Genomic DNA, 19,237 nt, shown 5'->3' with positions numbered 1-19,237 from the left:
ATGGGCTAATAAATCATTGAAGATTTTTGCATCATTACCAGAGTGCTACTGGATTTCTTTCACTGGATGTAGCAGTCGACCCAATTAGCAGGCAAGGGTCTTCCAGTTTAGCACCTGGAACTTACACAGGTAGATACAAGAGGGTAGAGCACTCCTAATTATTACTCATGATCTTTGTGACATGCATAATATGTACACAAGTGGGAAAAACATGTACGTTCTGGACACCAAAATGTGAAAAACTATGGTTGATTCTTTGATCTATGCTGTCGGCTGCTATGTAAAAAACATGCACTACAGATCAAAGAGCCAACAAGAAAAATAGAATGTTTGGAACCAGCTCTGTGGTTTTTGTGTGGGTATTGTAGATTCTGCAAAAAGAAAAAACACTCAAAATGAAATAATTTGACTAAATAAGTGACTATCGTGAACCATGGTTATCCAACATGAAATATGCATTTTATATACATGATAGTAAGTGGAAATGGTTTGCATAGCACTGCAAATTGGTGTTTTGGCAAGCCTTTATCATTTTAAGTGTAACTTTGCAACCTTTTTAGCACAGCAGTAGAGAATGTAACATATATTTGGTAGTAAACTATTTCTAATGATGTGTGCCATATTTTTCTTTGACAGTTGGCAGCACTGAGAGATGAAATAGAGGTCCGGATGAGGAAAAGTGTAAAAAATGGACAAACTGTTAGTCCAGAGGTAACACTGCTAGTGCAATTATTACTTTCCTCTTAGATCACTGGCCACCATTGACATTTTTATATTTCCTGTTTGTTTATCATGTTTGCTAGCTTTTTTGTGAATATCTTCGAGAAACTGATACAAAATACATTTTCTGCCTTTTTTTCTTGTTTTTGTACTCATCCTTGTAAAATGTCTTTTGCAGACGATCTCTTTAAGTGTGAAAGGCCCTGGGATACAGAGAATGGTGCTTGTTGATCTACCTGGAGTCATCAGTGTAAGTCACATTTATTGTTGATCAGACTTGTTTTTTTTAGATGACAAATTGTGTAAAAACCTTAATTTTCTTTTAGACTGTAACCTCTGGAATGGCACCTGATACTAAGGAGACTATTTTCAAGATTAGCAAAGCCTACATGCAAAATCCAAATGCTATTATACTCTGCATTCAAGGTATTTGTTTCAATATTGTTTTATGCTATTTATATACTTTTACACTCCTTGGATCTTATGATGGATGTTTCTGCTTCTTTCATCTGGTGCATAGCAAAGGAGTTAAAATATAGTTCATATAAACAAGCTGCTGTATAGCAATGGCGGAAATTGAAAAGGCTGTACGGCACAGGTTAATGGATAACACCATTATGTTCTACAGAGCTTATTTGCTATCTGCTGTGTAACCTGAATGTCTGCCCTCGTTGGTACAAAGCATGTTACTTATATAACAATAGTAGTGTTTCTGAAGCAAACACAGCAGTTTTACCAGTGCAGGGCAACACTGCATTATATTTTATTACTTTAAAACACTTTTATTTCTCTGACGTCTCAAGGGGGACACAGGGAACGGTGGGGTTATGCTCCATCCTCCGGAGGCTGGACACTTACAAATTAGTTAATGGGCGTGCCAGAGCAGGCTCAACCCCCACACCGTGCAATCAGTTTTTTAAGTGTCCTGCTCCCGGGTGGATGGATACCCATCATGGGATGGACTTTATAGAGGTTAGCCCCCTACGAGGAGAGTCTGCCACCGGGGTGAAATCCTAGCCATCCAGCTATACCGACCTCCCAGACAAATTCGTGCACTGGAGGATCTAGCGCAGACGGTCTGGCCGGTGTGTGGGGTAAGTGCCATATGTACTATTAATGTACTGCACGAGGGGGGCCCTTGTTGCCTTATTCCCCTCTTCACCTCTCCCCCCGCCCGCTCCTGCCTTAGCTACTGGCCTAGTAAAGCTCCCCTACTCCCCTCTTCTGCTGGGTCTTGTTCCCTTTGCCATAGTACGCATAGTAGCGCATCCGGAAGGGTAGCAGTGAGGTCGGGTCAGGGGGAGTGAGGATTTAGTTGCGCACTTCTTGCGCAGACATACAGTGGAACGCGCAATGTGGTTGTGAATTTTCACTGGCTTCAGGCGCGCGCCTCGGCACATGCGCACTAGATGGAACGCTTGAATTCCAGCGGCCATTTTGAGCCAGTCCGTTCGGCGATACAAGCCCTCCTCTCACGTGATTGTGCCAGTTCCAACACTAGAGAGATTCTCTGGGTTATACTCAAATCTGTTCACAGTCCCAAAGAAGGATGGCACCTTCAGGCCTGTGCTAGACCTCAAGGGCCTCAACAAATTTATTCGAGCTGTGCGCTTCAAAATGGAGATGTTGCGGTCAGTGATCCGGGGAATGGAGCAAGGGCAATTTCTGATGTCACTCGACATCAAAGATGCATATCTTCACTTCCCAATTTGGCCTCATCACCATCGCTATCTTCGATTTGCATTCAAGAACAAACACTACCAATTGTGGCTTTGCCATTCGGCCTGTCGTCAGCCCCCAGAGTGTTCACCAAACTCATGGTTGTCACAGCAGCGTCGTTGAGACCGCAGGGAATATCTGTCACTATTTGGGCGATTTACTATTGAAAGCGGCGTCACTGGAGAAGGCCAGGGAGGATCTCGACAAGACTGTGATACTTCTTCAGGACTTCGGGTGGACCATCAACTGGAAAAAATCCAATCCACACTGAGCCATCTGGAGAAGTAGGGGACTAGCAGAAGTCATTCCAACAATGCTTAAAGAACGCAAGTTGTCTTCGTCCAAGTAATACCACAGGGTGTGGCGCATATACTCCAATTGGTGCAGTGAGACTAATTACACAACTGATTGTAACACCTTGCGACCAAACGAGGCCTCGGCCGACGCAAGTGTGTTGAAGACCAGGTTGCCGCCTTGCAGATCTTATCCAATGAGGCAGAGTTGCACCACGCCCAGGAAGTCCTAACTGCCCTTGTTGAGTGTGCCCGGACACCGTCTGGCGGAGATTTCCCTTTGGCGAGATAGGCTTGTGTGATGGTTTGTCTGATACACCTTGCAATGGTAGTTTTAGAGGCTGTTTGGTCCTTACGAGGTCCAGATGGAAGAATGAAAAGTGACTGGGACTTTGATCTTGGTGGTCAAAAGGGGGGTTTTACATGTGCCACCCCTTGTAAGAATGGGCGTATCATGTCTTCCTCGGTCCATCTATGCCAGAGAAGGATAGATAATGCAGAAACTTGTACCTTTAGGGAGCTACGTTTAAGTCCTAACTGTAGGCCCCATTGTAGAAATGAGAGAACTCTAGGGATGCTGAGTTCCAGAAAAGGTAAGTGTGACTATTCGCACCATTTGAGATATGAGTGCCATACTCTATGGTATGACTTGGAAGATGAAGGTTTGCTTGCCCTGAGCATGGTTGTGATAACCTCTGCGGCTATCCCCTGTTTTCACCAAATGAATGCCTCGACAGCCATCCCGTCAAAGTGAACAGACAGGGGTTGGGGTGAACTACTGTTCCTTGATGAAGAAGATCTCGTCTGTATTGCAAGTGAATTGGCTGAGTTACTCACATCTCCCAGAAGTCTGAGAACCATGTCCTGCGAGGCCAATAAGGAGCTATCACTATTACTGTGGTAAGTGAGTGTCTGATCTTCTTGAGGACTCGAGGCAGCATTGGAAGTGGTGGGAAAATGTACGCTAGATTGAACGTCCAGCACTGAGTCATGGCATCCACCCCTGCTGCCATCGGATCTCGGTAACGAGCGAAGAATTCTTGAACCTTTTGATTGTTTTGGGATGCCATCAGGTCTATCTGTGGCTGCCCCCAATGGTTCACCAGCTCTGTGAACGTCTCTGGATAAAGTTCCCATTCTCCCGGATCTAGCTGGTTTCAGCTGAGAAAGTCTGCCTTGATGTTGGACACCCCTGGTATATGAATCGCTGATAGCCTTACTGAGTTGATTTCGGCCAAGCGCAGGATCTGCTGAGCTTCCGTCCGTGCTCCTCCCTGCCGATTTATGCTGGTTTTTCCTTTAGAATATGTGCCCAGTGGTATAGAGCAAGTTTTACTGCTCGCAACTCCATGATATTGATTGGCAGTTTGGTCTCCATAGTCCCTGAGCGGATAGATTGTTCCACACTGCTCCCCAGCCCAGTAGGCTGCCGTCTTTTGAGATCACATGTCCTGTCGACAGGTTGCTTGGTTGTAGCCACCCCTGAAAGGCCTCCCTTGGGAGAGTGTGAAAACTCGAAATGTTGGTCCCCTTTCCATGCCGACAGGATATTTGATTGAAGAGGGCATAAGTGGATCTGTGCAAACGTAACCGCCTCGATGGCTGATACCATTAGTCCCAAAACCTTCATTGCCACGAAGATCGTTGACTTGCGCATAGAGAGCAGAGAATGAATCTGATTTCTGATTTTGGCTTTTTTGGCTTGTTTGTCTTGTGTGAGTCTCACTAGCTGTTTGGTGGTGTTCAACTCTAGGCCAGGAAATATCATCTGGTGACTGGGTTGTAAATTGTATTTCTTCCAGTTGATGGACCAGCCGAATTGATGGAGTAGTTAGAGTTGCTTGCTCCAGATTCTTCTTGGCCTTGTCTTCCGACGTGGCTTTCAGGAGAGGTTCGGTGAACACCCTGGGTGCTGACGATAGTCCAAACGGGAGCACCATAAACTGATAGTGCTGGTTGGCAAATGCAAATCGGAGGTATTTGTGGTGAGGGGGCCAAATGGGTACGTGGAGATATGCCTCCTTGATGTCCAGCGACATCATGAACTGCCCTTGTTCCATTCCCCGAATTACAGGGAGCAGGGTTTCCATCTTGAATTGAATGGACCTTATGAACTTGTTCAGGATTTTGAGATCTAAGACTGGCCTGAAGGATCCGTCTTTCTTTGGAACAATAAATAGATTGGAGTGAAACCCAGAGAATCTCTCTTGCGGTGGTACTGGTACAATTAGTTTGCTCCATCTTGGTAACACATGCTGGAAAGGCTTGTGCTTTGTTGGGCTGAGATGGTACTCTTGACATGAAAAACTTTCTGGGGGGTAGGGTTGTTAAGTTGAGGTGATATCCTTCAGATACAATCTCGTCTACCCATGCGTCTGAAGAGTGACAAGTCCACACTTCCCAGGAACCGCAGTAACCTGCCCCCTATCTGTTCCCATGATTCCGTAGGGAGTACCCCGTCAGTCTGTTGCGGATTTGTACGTTGTGGGTTTGTTGTTTTTCCAAGGTGTGCGACCCTTATCGCTCGTCTTGAAGCGAAAGTTCGAGCGATGTGGTGGACTTTTTCTCCTTGTGTAATGTCCAGTTTGGCCATGAAAAAATTTTTTCCCTGCCTATTGGATCCCGAAGATCTATTATTTGTCTGGGGAAGGTACTCTTTCTCCCTGTTGCTTGTGAAATAATTTTCTCCAGTTATTCTGGAGACATTTCTGATGGTGGGCGTTCCCCTTCAGACTGAGAGGATGCCTGGTCAACAGATGACTTGTCAGATGGTGTATGGATTGCAGCATCCTCCTTAGCATCATCTGGCCGTTTTTGCTTGGCACTAGATGTTTGGCCAAGGTTAGCTAGGGCTTTGCCTAAGTTGTCTGCTATGGCTGGTAGCAGACAGCTAAGGATTGAGATAGCTGAATAGCCCATAGTGGGGCTTGAGTCTCTGCTGCCTGGCTGACTCCCGGGTCCTGGTAAGTGCCTGAATTATCCTCAGATAGAGCATTCACTGCTAATGAGTTGCCCCCTGTGGGTAGAAGTTGCCTGCCCCAATGAACAGGACCTGCACAGTGGCTCCTCCTGGCCCCCAGGGATTTTACCTTGGTACTTTGAACAAGCAAAGTATGTCACCTGTGCTGTGGGCTGTGCCTTCCCCCCCTGCCCGGGAGAATAGTCCCCCTGACCTACCTTCCGCCATGGTACACACAGGGTGGCGCAGTAGGTGTGCAGGGGTTAACCAGACGTAGCTGGACGAGAGCCCCAGGTTGTGGAGGTAATGGAATGAGGAGCGCCTGGAGTTAGGTGCACCTTGTGGTGTGCTGCTCTTCCTCAGGACAAGCGATCCATCTGAAGTGAGCAGAAAATGGCTGCTGGAACGCATAAGTGTTCCAACAGCGCGTGGCTCTGCCTCACTTCCTGTGCCACTGCTGGAATTTGGGAAGATGGGCGTTGCATCTTGCGTTGCAAAGCAGGTGTGTCTCCTGCCAGTCTTTTCACCGGCCAGACCTTCAACCCCTAATGGAAGGCAGGTATGTCAGTATGGCCTGTATAGCCTTAGGGCTAGAATTGACCCGATGGCTTGTTCCTCGGCGGGGGTAACCTTGTAGGCAGCAAGTATCCTTGCTCCTGGTATCACCCCTGGTGTCAGTATCCTGACTGAAGACGTTGACTGTGAAAAAAAAGAAAAGTAGACATTCTTGAATCCTGTCCTCCTAGTAAGCAGGACACTTAAAAACTGAGTGGATTGGTACAGTGTACAGGGGTAAGCCTGGTGTGGCACGCCCCCTTATTTAATATAAAGTGTACTGCCTCCTGGAGGGCGGAGCTTAACCCCTAGGTCCCTGTGTCCCCCTAAGACAACAGAGAAATTTAGAGTAAATTGAATACCTAGTGCAAAATGTTGTGTTGCATTTCAGGAAACCATTTAGTAACTCTAGTAGTTTTAATACAAAATAAATGTTTTAATAAGCGTTAGTTGCAAATTGTAATTTCCCACCATTGTTGTCCGGGCATTGTGTTTGTGAATCTGTGTTAACTGGCTTCTCTCATGAATGACAGATGGTTCTGTGGATGCAGAACGAAGCATTGTGACAGACCTTGTAAGTCAGATGGATCCACAAGGAAGGCGCACTATCTTTGTCTTAACTAAAGTAGATCTTGCCGAGAAAAATGTAGCAAGTCCTAATCGTGTAAGTGCTCATTCTGCATATTTGTTTGAAATTGTGTGACATCAGAAAAACAGTTCTCATTTTAGACCTTTATTCATATACAGATTCAACAAATAATCGAAGGCAAATTGTTTCCAATGAAGGCACTGGGTTACTTTGCTGTGGTCACAGGAAAAGGTAATAATAATATAGATTATACAGTGTTTTGGAAAGTTTGGGTAAAGGCAGCCATTACACTGGCTTCTCTGGAACATTCTCCAACCAATCAGCCCATTGGTCACACAGATGCAAAACATGCAAAAGGCCACACATGGTATGGCCACAAAGTGGTGCTGCAGCTTCTCTTCAATTCCTCATCTAACAATCCACCACATACTTGTGCATTTGAAGATGACATTTTCAAACCTGCTTATTTTAGAGGTGCTCCACAACTGGTTTGCTGGTACCTGTTGTGCTGCAGAGCCTGCCAAAATGAGTGACTTCTTTCACTTTTATTCTAATAGGCAACAGCAATGAAAGTATTGACTCTATTAAAGATTATGAAGAGGAGTTTTTTCAAGGATCATCACTTTTAAAGTATGTATTGCTTTTCTTTTTTTAACATCTAACATAGCTAATGGAGACATACAAGCAGTTCTTGCATGAAACCACATCAATAGTAAACTAGTTTTGGAGAAGCCAATAGGTTCTCTAGTGGGTGATTAGGGTATCTGACTTTCTGTTGTGCCTGTTCAAAAGCCCCTTTCAATCATTTTAACTACTTCCCATAGAGTCAAGCCCTTAGTGTGCTGGTGGTTCTTTAACATGCCACACTGTGTGTTGCAAGTAGGGTTGCCACCTGTCCGGTTTTGACCCGGACAGCCCGTTATTTTGAGGGGCTGCCCGGGTCTATACTGCCTGCCCGGTTTTCCAAATAAGGAAAACCGGGCGGGATTCCCTTGATTGACACAGTGATCGGCCAATCACTGATCGCCGCAACATAGCCCCGCCCACCGACGTCACTGACCCCCCCGCCCAGTCTCAGCCAGACATAAAGGTGGCAACCCTAGTTGCAAGGTACATGCACTGCCTAAATCAAAGAGCCGACCAATAAGGTAAAATCGGTGGTGCTAGTGAGATGATCCTTTAGATTCTACAATCCAAAAGACTAAATGGGTTCGGTATTATGTTTTTAGTGGCAATTTCTTGAAACTATTACCCAAAAGCTATAATCCTCACATAGTGGAGACTGCATTATCTGCGACACCTTTTTCATTTGTTGACATAGAAATGAAAATACACTTCAGTATTATGATTCTAATCCTTAAATGACAATGATCACTGGGAGGGTGTCAATCCTTAGCTGTACCTGCAGTACAGAAATGACTCATCCAAGGGGATTCAAAAGAACTTTATATGGTTGGGGAGGAGAATTGTAGGTCTCTAGAGACAGATTTTGTACTATTTTCAGTAGTGGTTAAGCTCTTTACTCCAGGCAGACTTGTACTGGGTTGTTCAGGTTGGTCAGATGGCCTTTGTGCACCTCAGTTTTCAAATAGTGCCACAAAATTAAATATAGATATCATACAGACCATAATATCAGTGTATGATTTGTTATTTGGTAAAACTAGAATTGGTCAGTGGTTACATTTTGCATGTCACTGTATAATCAAGATAGACTTGGAATTACAGCGACTTAACCTACTTTTTTGGCACCAAGTAATATCACTGGAAAAATAGTTCCCTTTCTGCTAACAAATAAGGTATAAATTATAGTTCACACACATAAACACACACATACACACTCAAAAACTGTTGCTTCACAGTGCTCATTTGGAAAAATATTGTTTTCTGGCAAATTACAAATCTGATAACAAAAACAGAAAGAACAGGTGCCAGGAACCAGTTATGCCCTACCACAAACAAAAAGGTTGCAATAAGTTATACAAGCAAGCAAAAATGTATATATGTAGGGAGAATATACTCACAGTTCACCCCAGTCCACAAGTACATATCCAAGAAAATGCAGCAATATCTGCAATGCCTGCAAAAACAGTCAAGATTATTAGAAAATACATAAATATTTATTAGGACATAGTAAAAAACAGCCTAACAAGTTTTGTGCCTATTGGGGCATTTACACACACGTACACACAAAAACTGTTGCTTCACAATGCTCATTTGGAAAAATATTTTTTCTGGCAAATTACAAATCTGCCTCACCTTAAATGCTTTATTATCTTCTTCTTTCTAGAAAAGGCATGCTTAAGGCTCACCAAGTGACAACCAAGAATTTAAGTCTGGCTGTGTCTGACTGCTTTTGGAAAATGGTCCGGGAGTCGATAGAACAGCAAGCTGATGCTTTTACAGGTTTTACAGAATTGTAGAAAGTATTCTCTGTATCTCCCATTTAGATGTAATTAGTACAACAGCTGCAGATGTCGTAGCACCCTGGGGCTAAGAGTTGTGGCTGCTTTTTTTTCCTTCAGTTTCGGTTGGCTAAAAGTCACATGAGCTGCCCTGTGGTACTAAAGCCTCTTCCTGGCCAGTGTTGTGTTTGATGTTTCTATCCCTTCCTTTCTGGCAGTGTACTTTTCCTTTATGGGGTGCATAACTGCAGCGGTATTACAACTTCCACCAAATATGTAATGGTTTAACATGAAGTGAGTGTGTACAAATGTATGATTTACGGTATGTTATATTTTTATACATGTTTATTTAGCAAAACTTGTGCATGCAGTACTGTACAGTAGCACAATGCATTACTAAAGTCTCTTCCTGGCCAGTTGTTGCTTTTGGTATTTTTATCCCTGGGGTCATTGCAGTAGCACATCCACTGTCAATAATAAGCCCCTGAAACCTACCTGCACCATTGGAATGCATAGAAATGTCACCTGAAATCCACAGAAGCTGTAGGACTGAGGCAGAACCGGTGCAGGCAGAGCCACAAATGCACCCTGAGAACTTAAGAGTCCAGGTTGGCATCTCCCTGTACATGCTCAAATCCATAATAGTTTATCTTCCCAATTTGTATTGCATTACAGTCTGTTATATACTGAAAAATAATGAAACACACATTTATAACAAACAGCTGTTAATTGGTATGAGATGTTGTTTTTGACAAGTTTTTATGTCTCTTTTCTTAGCAACACGTTTTAATCTTGAGACTGAATGGAAGAACAATTACCCACGGCTGCGTGAGCTTGACAGGGTAATTTGTTTTTATACAGGGTTTATTGAGCATTTAAATATTTTTGCAGTTTCAACCTTAGTACTAGATAATTGGTCCCCTAGTAGCATATATCTGTGTTCATACAAGCTATAATAAATGCTCCCATGCTATATTGTCCAGCACAGCATATAGCCTTAATGGAACACGAGTTAGGTGTGATACATTAACTGCACCCATTCTTATTATATACCCTACTGACCAAATGTATAACAAGTGCTTCTAAGCAATACTTTACAGCAATTTAGGTGGATGTAGGAATTTAAAATAACTCATTTACTCTCTGTTCACCTTCAAGAAAACTAGGCAAGACATCAATATTACATATGCAAATACTCCTATGTACACAGCCATTGGTTAATTCAGAGGACTAGTTGTACAATTTTGCAGTTTATTCATATTAAGGATATACAAATTATTTATCCGGCTCAGTCGTAAATCAAAAGAACGAGGCATATGTATGTACATGCACACATGTACCATGATAAATTATTTATTATAAAAATGTGACATGAGAAACCATTCATTTACTGCTTGGTTTACTCTTATTGCCTGTGGCATTTTAGAAACCTTTTTATACTTGCTGTGTCTTGCCATTATTTAGCTGCCTGTAAGACAGATCTTAAAAGGGATGTAAAGTCAAAAAATTCAATTTCTTTAACGGGTCCACTGCCTAAAAATAAACCTATCTTAAATATACTTCAATAAAAAATTCTGTACCCTTTTCATAAAAATCGTGATTTTCTGCGCTTCAGCTCCCCTTCTCTAAATAGGCACGGACTTCGGCCTGCATGAATTCCTCGACCCAGCCGCCAGACTGGTTGCTTTACTTTAAAACAATCTCCCCTCCTCTGAGTTCTGAAGTGTCAGGGAAGCAGGGTGGGGAGTTGTCAGAAGGAACAGATAAATTAATCCAAGTAACGCTTGTCATTTTGAAGTAAAGCAGCCACCAGCCGGCCGGTCAGAGGAATTCTTGCAGGCTGAAGTCTGTGCACTTGTAGAGAAGGGGAGCTAGACCACAATTTTTATGAAAAATATACAGATTTTTTAATTAAAGCAAATTGAAGATAGTTTTTTTAGGCAGTGGACCTGTTAAGGTAATTTTACTTTTTTGACTTTATATCCCCTTTAAATTATGTTCTATGTACATTTTCTTTTTTCCCCCCTTGCTTTCTTCTAATTATAATTCTTTTTATAGAATGAACTGTTTGAGAAAGCCAAGAATGAAATCCTTGATGAGGTTATCAGCCTTACCCAGGTTACACCAAGGCACTGGTAATTTTCTCCTCTGATCTAGCGTGCATATGAATGCCATTATGTTGCATGAATGTTGCATCATATAGTTGCAGATATAAGTAGAGGGCTGTTGTATCAGATTTGAGATGATTTACAATTGCATACCAACAACCAGTCTTGATCATTCTGCGTTGTATTACTTTAGCCTGCCTTACAAGCCTATATTAAAGGGGTGGTTCACCTTCAGGTTAACTTTTAGTATGTTTTAGAATGGCCAATTCTAAGCAACTTTTCCAATTTGTCTTCAATATTTATTTTTTATAGTTATAGTTTATGAATTTTTTTCTAGCTTTCAAAAGGGGGTCACTGACCCAGTCTAAAAACTAATGCTCTGTAAAGCTACAAATGTATTGTTATTGATACTTTTTATTACTTATCTTTCTGTTCCCACCCTCCCCTATTAATATTCCATATTCTTATTCAAATCATTGCATACATTGCAAACTGGAATGCTGCTGAATAAAAAGCTAAATAACTCAAAAACCACAAATCATAAAAAATGAAAATAGCACATTGTCTGAGAATATCACTCTCTAAATCATACTAAAAATCAGAAGATGAAAGATAGATAGGTAGATACAGTAGATAGATGATAGATAGATTAACCGAACACCAGGTGTCCGTGGCCCCTTAACATTTTATTGAGAGGCAAGCCTCAATAAATGAAGAAATTAATTAACAATTTCGTTCATGCATTTTCTGGTCATTATGTCCACATAATTCAACTGCTTCGATGGTGTATTGGCCTTTGCTTCAGCAAGTGAAAACAGAAAAGCATATTTTTACATGGAAACCGTGACTTTGCCTTCAAACTTCTATGCCTTCAAAGATTCCCCCAATTGCGCCTATTATTCTCTGATTCTATATTCTTCACAGCACATGCTCTGGGTTAATCTCAATAACCTGATCTTTGGGATTGATGCACAGTAAACCGTTCTTGTACAATATCAAATTAATGATAGAATGCTAATAAGTAATTAGTTCAGATTTGCATTACACAGCATAGAAACCAGTGCAGAATTGATAATCAGCCCTGTAAAATTGGCTACTGTGCCAGATATAACCTCATTTTCTTCTAATGATTTCATAAATTAATTTTCAACAACCCCTGCTCAGCTTCTGAACAGCAGCAGCACAGCATTGCTTGTGTGACTTGTCAGTGACATACAAAAGATAGCCTAACAAGATTAAAAGATGCTAAACTGCATTAAAATGCGCAGATGATTACCATTATATTTTTACAGAACTTCAGTGCTGGTACAGTATGTTTGGTATATGAAATACATACAATTTAGCCATAATCTTGTTTTTAACCAGTGACTTACCTTCAATGCACCCAACCTCCCAAAAAAATTTCGAGGGGTCGCCCCCCCGCACCTGTGTAGCTGCCCACCTGCTGCAAATGAGTGTACGTGAAATGTGTGAAGTTTAAAGTCACTGTTTTTATGTTAGCAAAAATACACACCAAAAAGGAGAGTGAATAGGTGCTTTTGTTTTGTGGTATATCCTGTTGTACTGTTGACATGTTCTCCCCCATGATCTCTCGTATTTTCTTTTTTTATGGTGACTTCTTAAAAGGGAAGAGATTCTTCAGAAGACTCTGTGGGAAAGAGTATCTACTCATGTTATTGAGAACATCTACCTCCCAGCAGCCCAGACTATGAATTCAGGCACTTTCAATACCACCGTAGACATAAAGCTGAAACAGTGGACTGACAAACAACTGCCTAATAAAGCTGTAGAGGTGAGAATACAAACACCTGCAGAACCATTCCATTTTAAAGCAATAAATTGTGGTTTCAGTAAATCCTTTAAAGTGTTTAAAGATGTAAAGTAAAGTAAACTTCACCTTGGTTTACAGTGCAGTAAATGTTTAAAACAAATGCATAAAATGGGATTCCTGAAATATAACTGAATGTATAGTTTTGTTCGAGATGTACAACATCTCTGTTGCCTTTAAACCATATTAATGCCCTATGATTTCCGGTACTATTACTGTTTTGTTTAGGTTGCATGGGAGACCCTTCAGCAAGAGTTCTCCCGCTTCATGACTGAACAGAAAGGCAAAGAACATGATGACATATTTGACAAGCTTAAGGAGTCGGTGAAAGAGGAGAGCATCAAGAGGCATAAGTGGAATGAGCAGGCAGAAGACAGTCTGGTATATTAATTTTTATATAAATATATGACTTTATAGTCACTGTTACAAAGGAACAAATGCCATCACATACGTTCACTATATGTGCGTTTTGTCTGCTTTCCACCTTATTTCCAGTGATGCTTGTTTTATACCTTTTAGCGTGTTATCCAGCACAATGCCTTAGAAGACCGTTCCATATCAGATAAACAACAGTGGGATGCAGCCATTCATTTTATGGAAGATACCTTACACAGCCGCTTGAACGATAGTAAGTTCAGTATATTATTTTTGGGAAAAAATAAAGATGGACCTGTATCATACAATATAAAAACAGTTAGATGTAGCGCTTCACTTTGGGCCATTTCTTCCATCTATCTGCCTAAAGAAGGTTTAACCTTTATCAGCATTGTACATAAAAAAAACAGGATTTTTTTGTTACTCACTGTTAAATCCGTTTCTCTGTAGACGAAAGGGGGACACAGGAAACAATAGGGTTAAGCTCCATCCTCCGGAGGCAGGACACTTGAATATTAATTAAAGGGGGCATGGACAGTGTGGCTTAACCCCGCACACTGTAGCTTACTATTCAGTTTGTCCCAAAGAGTGCTAACAGAATAAAAAGGTATCACTCAGACAGAACTGGTAAACCAAGGAACTATTCTGGACTAGACCGACAGGGTTAATAGCTCGTCCAATGGGTGGGGAGCCCTGTGTCCCCCCTTTCGACTACAGAGAAATGGATTTAACGGTGGGTAACAAAATCCTATTTTCTCTGTCTTCATAGGGGGACACAGGGAACGATGGGGACTTAACAAAGCAGTCTCAAAAAATGGGGTGGAAACGAGTTTAGTCGGAATGTTTATTGTAGTACAGATTGTGACACCTAGTGTCCGAGGAAGGCCTTGGATGAGGGATAGGTGTCAATCATGTAAAATTTGGTGAAGGTGTGAACGATCAGGTAGTCTCCCTTCAGACCTGTTCCAGAAGACAGAATTGCGCCCCTCCCGGGGGGCTCCCATTGCCGTTGTGGAGTGGTCCCAGATTCCCTCTGGTGGCGTTTTGCCCTTTGGAAAGCTTGGCTTGTCTGGTTGTTACTCTGATCCACCGAGTAGTAGATGTCTTTGAGGCCGTCTGTCGTCTGCATGTTCCCTATGGAAGCGCAAACAGAGATTGAGATCGATGAAGGGCTTTTGATCGTTCTAAGTAACATTGACAAGCTATGCCACATCTAGACTATGTAGCTGGCTTCCTTGTCGTACTTCGGATCTGGACACAGAGAGGGCACTATGAACTCTACGTGGAAGGGAGACGCTACCTTGGGTAGGAATGAACTGTATGCAGTAGTGTTTTATCCTTGTGGCAGATCAGCAACAAGGTTCACGGAATAGTGCAGTCAACTCAGACCCTCTTCTGGTTGATGAAATCGCCACTACGAATACCAACTTCCAGGTCAGCCACAAGTCTGAATTTGAACCAAGTGGTTTAATGCATGGGTCAAGTAAGGCCTCAAGTGTCAGATAGAGATCGCATCCCAGCTTCATTGAATGAACCGGTGGAATTGTGTGCGCCTCCCCCTGAAGAATGTGTATATCATGTCTTCTGTTGTAGAGGGATCAGTAGTGCAGATACTTGAACCCTTAAGAGGTGAGCTTAAGGCCTAACTGAAGGCCTCTCTGTAGGGAAGAAGAAGAAATTGAGGATGTTGAGATCTAGGAAGGTAAAGCTGGCCATAGACGCAAAGATCTGATCGTACGAATCGAGGATTCGTACGATTTTCGGACCGTGTGTGGAGAGTCCCGACATTTTTCGTCCGGCGGAGATTGGTCGTTTGGTCGATCGGACAGGTTAGAAAATTTCTGTCGGCTGCTGATAATATCTCTGCGTGTATTGCCGATCATACGATTTTCAGTGGGAGACTGTCACTAGCTTTGGTAGGACATAGATATCGTACGATTGCTGTCAGGGGCAGAACATCGGCTGATCTGTTCTTTTACTAATCTGACTGGTAAGACTTTGATCTGAATGGTTAGTGGCGGGTCGGGAGATGGGAAAGTCCGATCGTACGATGATTCGTACGATCGGATCTTTGCATCTATGGCCAGCTTAAGTCCCGACTCCTTGCACCAGCTGAAGTAGAATTGCCGAACTCTGTGATAAGATTTGGATGGTGTAGGTCCTTGTGCCTTCAGCATAGCAGAGACCACTTCTTCTATCGCTAGATTCTGCCAGAAGGTCGCCTCAACAGCTATTCCATCAGGTGAATGGCCCAGGTTCGGGTGGATTATTGAGCCCTGTTGTAGCAGGTTTAGTCTGCAGGTTTAGCCTTCATTCTAGTTGAATGTTTTGCTCTACCGACATTTCTGAAGATTGAAAACCAAATCTTCCGAAGCCAGAATGGCGCTACTGTGATTGCTGTGGCCTGTGACTATTTGGAGAAGTCCTTGAGAAAATTATTCCCAAGCAACAGGGGGGAAGAGCACCTTCCTATTATTATTTATTATTCCTATTTAATTATTATTATTTGGAAATTGTATTCCTTGCTACTGAGATTTTGTATCATACAATATAAAACAGTTAGATGTAGCACCTCACTTTGGGTCATTTTTTCCATTTATCTGCCTAAAGTAGGTTTAACCTTTATCAGCATTATACAAAAAAAATATCCTTTATATAACCGCTGCATTGTATTATTTGGAAATTGTATTCCTTGCTACTGGGATTTTGTTACTCTTGCTTCTAATGGAACACATTCCTTTCAACAAATTTAGATACTTTTGAATAGCTTTTATTATCTTTTTTGGTCTTTACAAGTGTTCTTAGGAAACAATTTGGTCCTAAATCATGTAGAGTTATAATTCTGCATGCCTTATTTCAGGAAATTCCAAGTAATTTGCTACATTTATAACATTACAAAAGATATGGAGGGAAAAAAAACTCCAGATATGCTTTTACCATTAAACCAGGGCCACATGGGGACTGAAATATCCTGTGCATCTATTTGATGTAGCTAACTTGTGTAATTGTCACAATCTATGTGATAACAGTCTGCATAAGTATTGTGGTAGCTTCGTCTCTTATGTATCACTTTGTGTAGTGACATGATTTTCTTAGCTAAACACTGCCAGCAATTTTAGACATCAAGTATTTTAGCTACTTATCCATTTATGAATGTAGCCTATCTGGCAATAATCTTGGATTTCCTGTTTTTAAACTGCGATGATTTATCTTGTTTCAGCTGATTCTGTTATTCGGGACATGGTGGGACCGGACTGGAAGGAGAGATGGATTTCTTGGACCTCCCGGGCTCCTGAACAGGTGAGTAAGAGAGGAAAGCTGCATGTTTCAAATAACCATTAGTCCGTGTTGTTTTCATGTAAAAACGTATTTTGTTTCCCCCCTTCATTAAAGCACATACGTAACGAAACTAAAAACGAACTAGAAAAAATGTTAAAGGTTAACGAAGGCCATCCTGCATATCTTGCTAACGATGAAGTAACAACTGTAAGAAAAAATCTGGAGGCCAGAGGAGTGGAAGTGGATCCAGTTTTGGTGAGCAAGATCTAGACTGTGGAATTTGTGATTTGATGTGTGTAAATAGGTGAATACATATTTTTATTATATGTTGAATTAACTGTCACTTCTACGTTTCCTGTGTGCAGTAAATTCAGCTAAGATCTCTGAAACAGAATGATTTTTAATTAATTGCATCGCTAAAAAAGGATCCCATACAGAAGACCATATTTTAGTTTTGGGATTATGTGTGGCACCGGATAATTGTAAAATGAAACTCTGCCATTTTAATTACTAAAGTCTATCCCTCTTGCTCGTATGAGTCTCTGGACGGTCACAGACCGTGGTTACTTGTTAGGTTACATCAGCCAATATATAGTGACAGGCATGTCTTTCATTCCTGTCAGGTGTTCAAATGTTGAATCAATGTAAACATATAAAGGTAAATATTGATATGTATATAGCAATTTGGTAGGCCACTTAACCAATATTTTTTATATTTTAAGTCTTATTTCAGTAGTCACAGTAGAGTGGAAGAGAGCAGCACAACACCAATATAATGCAGGTGGGGAGCATCCCCATTTATTTTCACCACCAAAAAAATCAATTATTTCAGAACATGACGTTCTTTTTAACTATCAAGCAACTTACTGAATCTTTTTGTTCCTAGATAAAAGACACATGGCACCAAGTTTACAGAAGGCATTTCTTAAAAAGTGCTCTTGCTCAGTGCAACCTTTGCAGAAGAGGTTTCTTCTATTATCAAAGGCACTTTGTGGACTCAGAGGTAAGGTATGGTAAAGCGCACATTTTTTATATCACACGTCATGGCTTTATAAATAACCCTTTTAAAAGCAGCAGTTTACGTTAATTGATAACAAACAGTGGCCTTTTAATAATTTAACAAACAAGGGATCAGAGCGGGATCAAGAGACTGATCACCAAAAAAAATCTGCTGTAATAGCCAATAAAACGATTACCTTTTTCTCTGTAATTTTAAAAACAGTAGCATGTACTTGAGCCCAACTAAGATATAATTAATCTTAATTGGAAGCAAACCCAGTCTTTTGGGTTTATTTAATGTTTACATGATCTTCTAGTAGACCATATAATAGCCCCTTAATAAAGTAGGTTTTGGAGAATTCCTTGCCCTAGATTTTGTCTCCTCTGTTCTAAATGGAATATCTGTGAAAGCCAACCCTAATCACCTGTCTTGCAAAGACCACTCATTTTTGCAAAGGGTACACTTGTCCTACCATTCCAGTGATTTTTTGGTAGGTGGCGCTAGAGCACCATTAAGTTGAGCTGGAAATACCTTATTCTGTCTATAATTACAGTGTCAAAAGACTTTTTTAAATAAAAGGGTAACTTTACCTTTCGTATATTTCAGTTGGAGTGCAATGATGTGGTCCTCTTCTGGAGAATACAGAGGATGCTGGGAATAACTGCAAACACTCTGAGACAGCAGCTTATTAATACTGAAGGTATTCTTTAAAGATTGTCCATGGTAGCGTGCCAGCTCTATTTGATATTTCTATTACTGCTAGAATGAATCTCCCATATTAACCACTGTGTCTAGAACATATGTCTGAATCCATTGCACTCAGTACGATTAGTTCATCTTATTCATCTGTACAACATTTGGATGGTGGCATTTTCTTGTTTTTTGGGACAATTTACATGGGCGTATCTATTTCTGTTGCATGCAGTACGGCGTTTAGAGAAGAATGTAAAAGAGGTATTAGAAGACTTTGCCGAAGACGGTGATAAAAAAGTAACCTTATTAACCGGAAAGAGGGTCCAACTAGCAGAAGATCTCAGTAAGTACATTACCATGCCAGATCTGCTCTCTCAGGACCTGCACAAAATATTTGATATACAGTGGTTTCCCAGCCTTCATAGAACAAATGTTGTTTTGAGTAATATGTCGGTATAAGAAGGGCGTATGTATAGATAAGCGGTTGTTCACTATGATCTGCTTTGTTGTTTTGTGTGACCAGCACCTAATAGTAGTGACTGCACTACAGTTCTGCAGCCTCTATTATCTAAGGACACTGGCACATGGGTTGTTTTGTTGCCCATGTTTAATGTTCTGCAGTTTGGGTAACAAACATATATATATGTCATAAAAAACCACACTATACAGGACTTGTGAAAAAATAATTCATCCGTTTATTCCTTCAACGTTTCGGCT

The 19,237-nt window shown here is 41.4% G+C and overlaps 1 protein-coding gene across 15 annotated transcripts in view; it reads left to right on the top strand.

The window, feature by feature from the left end:
- The window catches only part of opa1.L (optic atrophy 1 (autosomal dominant) L homeolog), a 54,805-nt gene that overhangs the window by 22,627 nt on the left and 12,941 nt on the right, over positions 1-19,237 (top strand). For all 15 annotated transcript variants that reach the window (XM_018263657.2, XM_018263653.2, XM_018263654.2 and 12 more), the window contains 17 exons: positions 637-711; positions 899-970; positions 1,047-1,146; positions 6,780-6,910; positions 6,994-7,066; positions 7,393-7,465; positions 9,123-9,238; positions 10,015-10,079; positions 11,296-11,372; positions 12,972-13,137; positions 13,402-13,554; positions 13,693-13,801; positions 16,769-16,848; positions 16,942-17,082; positions 17,714-17,830; positions 18,434-18,527; positions 18,753-18,863. In XM_018263657.2, the coding sequence (XP_018119146.1) occupies positions 637-711; positions 899-970; positions 1,047-1,146; positions 6,780-6,910; positions 6,994-7,066; positions 7,393-7,465; positions 9,123-9,238; positions 10,015-10,079; positions 11,296-11,372; positions 12,972-13,137; positions 13,402-13,554; positions 13,693-13,801; positions 16,769-16,848; positions 16,942-17,082; positions 17,714-17,830; positions 18,434-18,527; positions 18,753-18,863 (1,753 nt within the window). The remainder of the gene's footprint in view (positions 1-636; positions 712-898; positions 971-1,046; positions 1,147-6,779; positions 6,911-6,993; positions 7,067-7,392; positions 7,466-9,122; positions 9,239-10,014; positions 10,080-11,295; positions 11,373-12,971; positions 13,138-13,401; positions 13,555-13,692; positions 13,802-16,768; positions 16,849-16,941; positions 17,083-17,713; positions 17,831-18,433; positions 18,528-18,752; positions 18,864-19,237) is intronic.

Source organism: Xenopus laevis, chromosome 5L, assembly GCF_017654675.1.
Source record: "Xenopus laevis strain J_2021 chromosome 5L, Xenopus_laevis_v10.1, whole genome shotgun sequence".
NCBI classification, from domain to species: domain Eukaryota; kingdom Metazoa; phylum Chordata; class Amphibia; order Anura; family Pipidae; genus Xenopus; species Xenopus laevis.
Note: the sequence above shows the minus strand (reverse complement) of the source record. Positions and strands in the feature narration are given on the sequence as shown.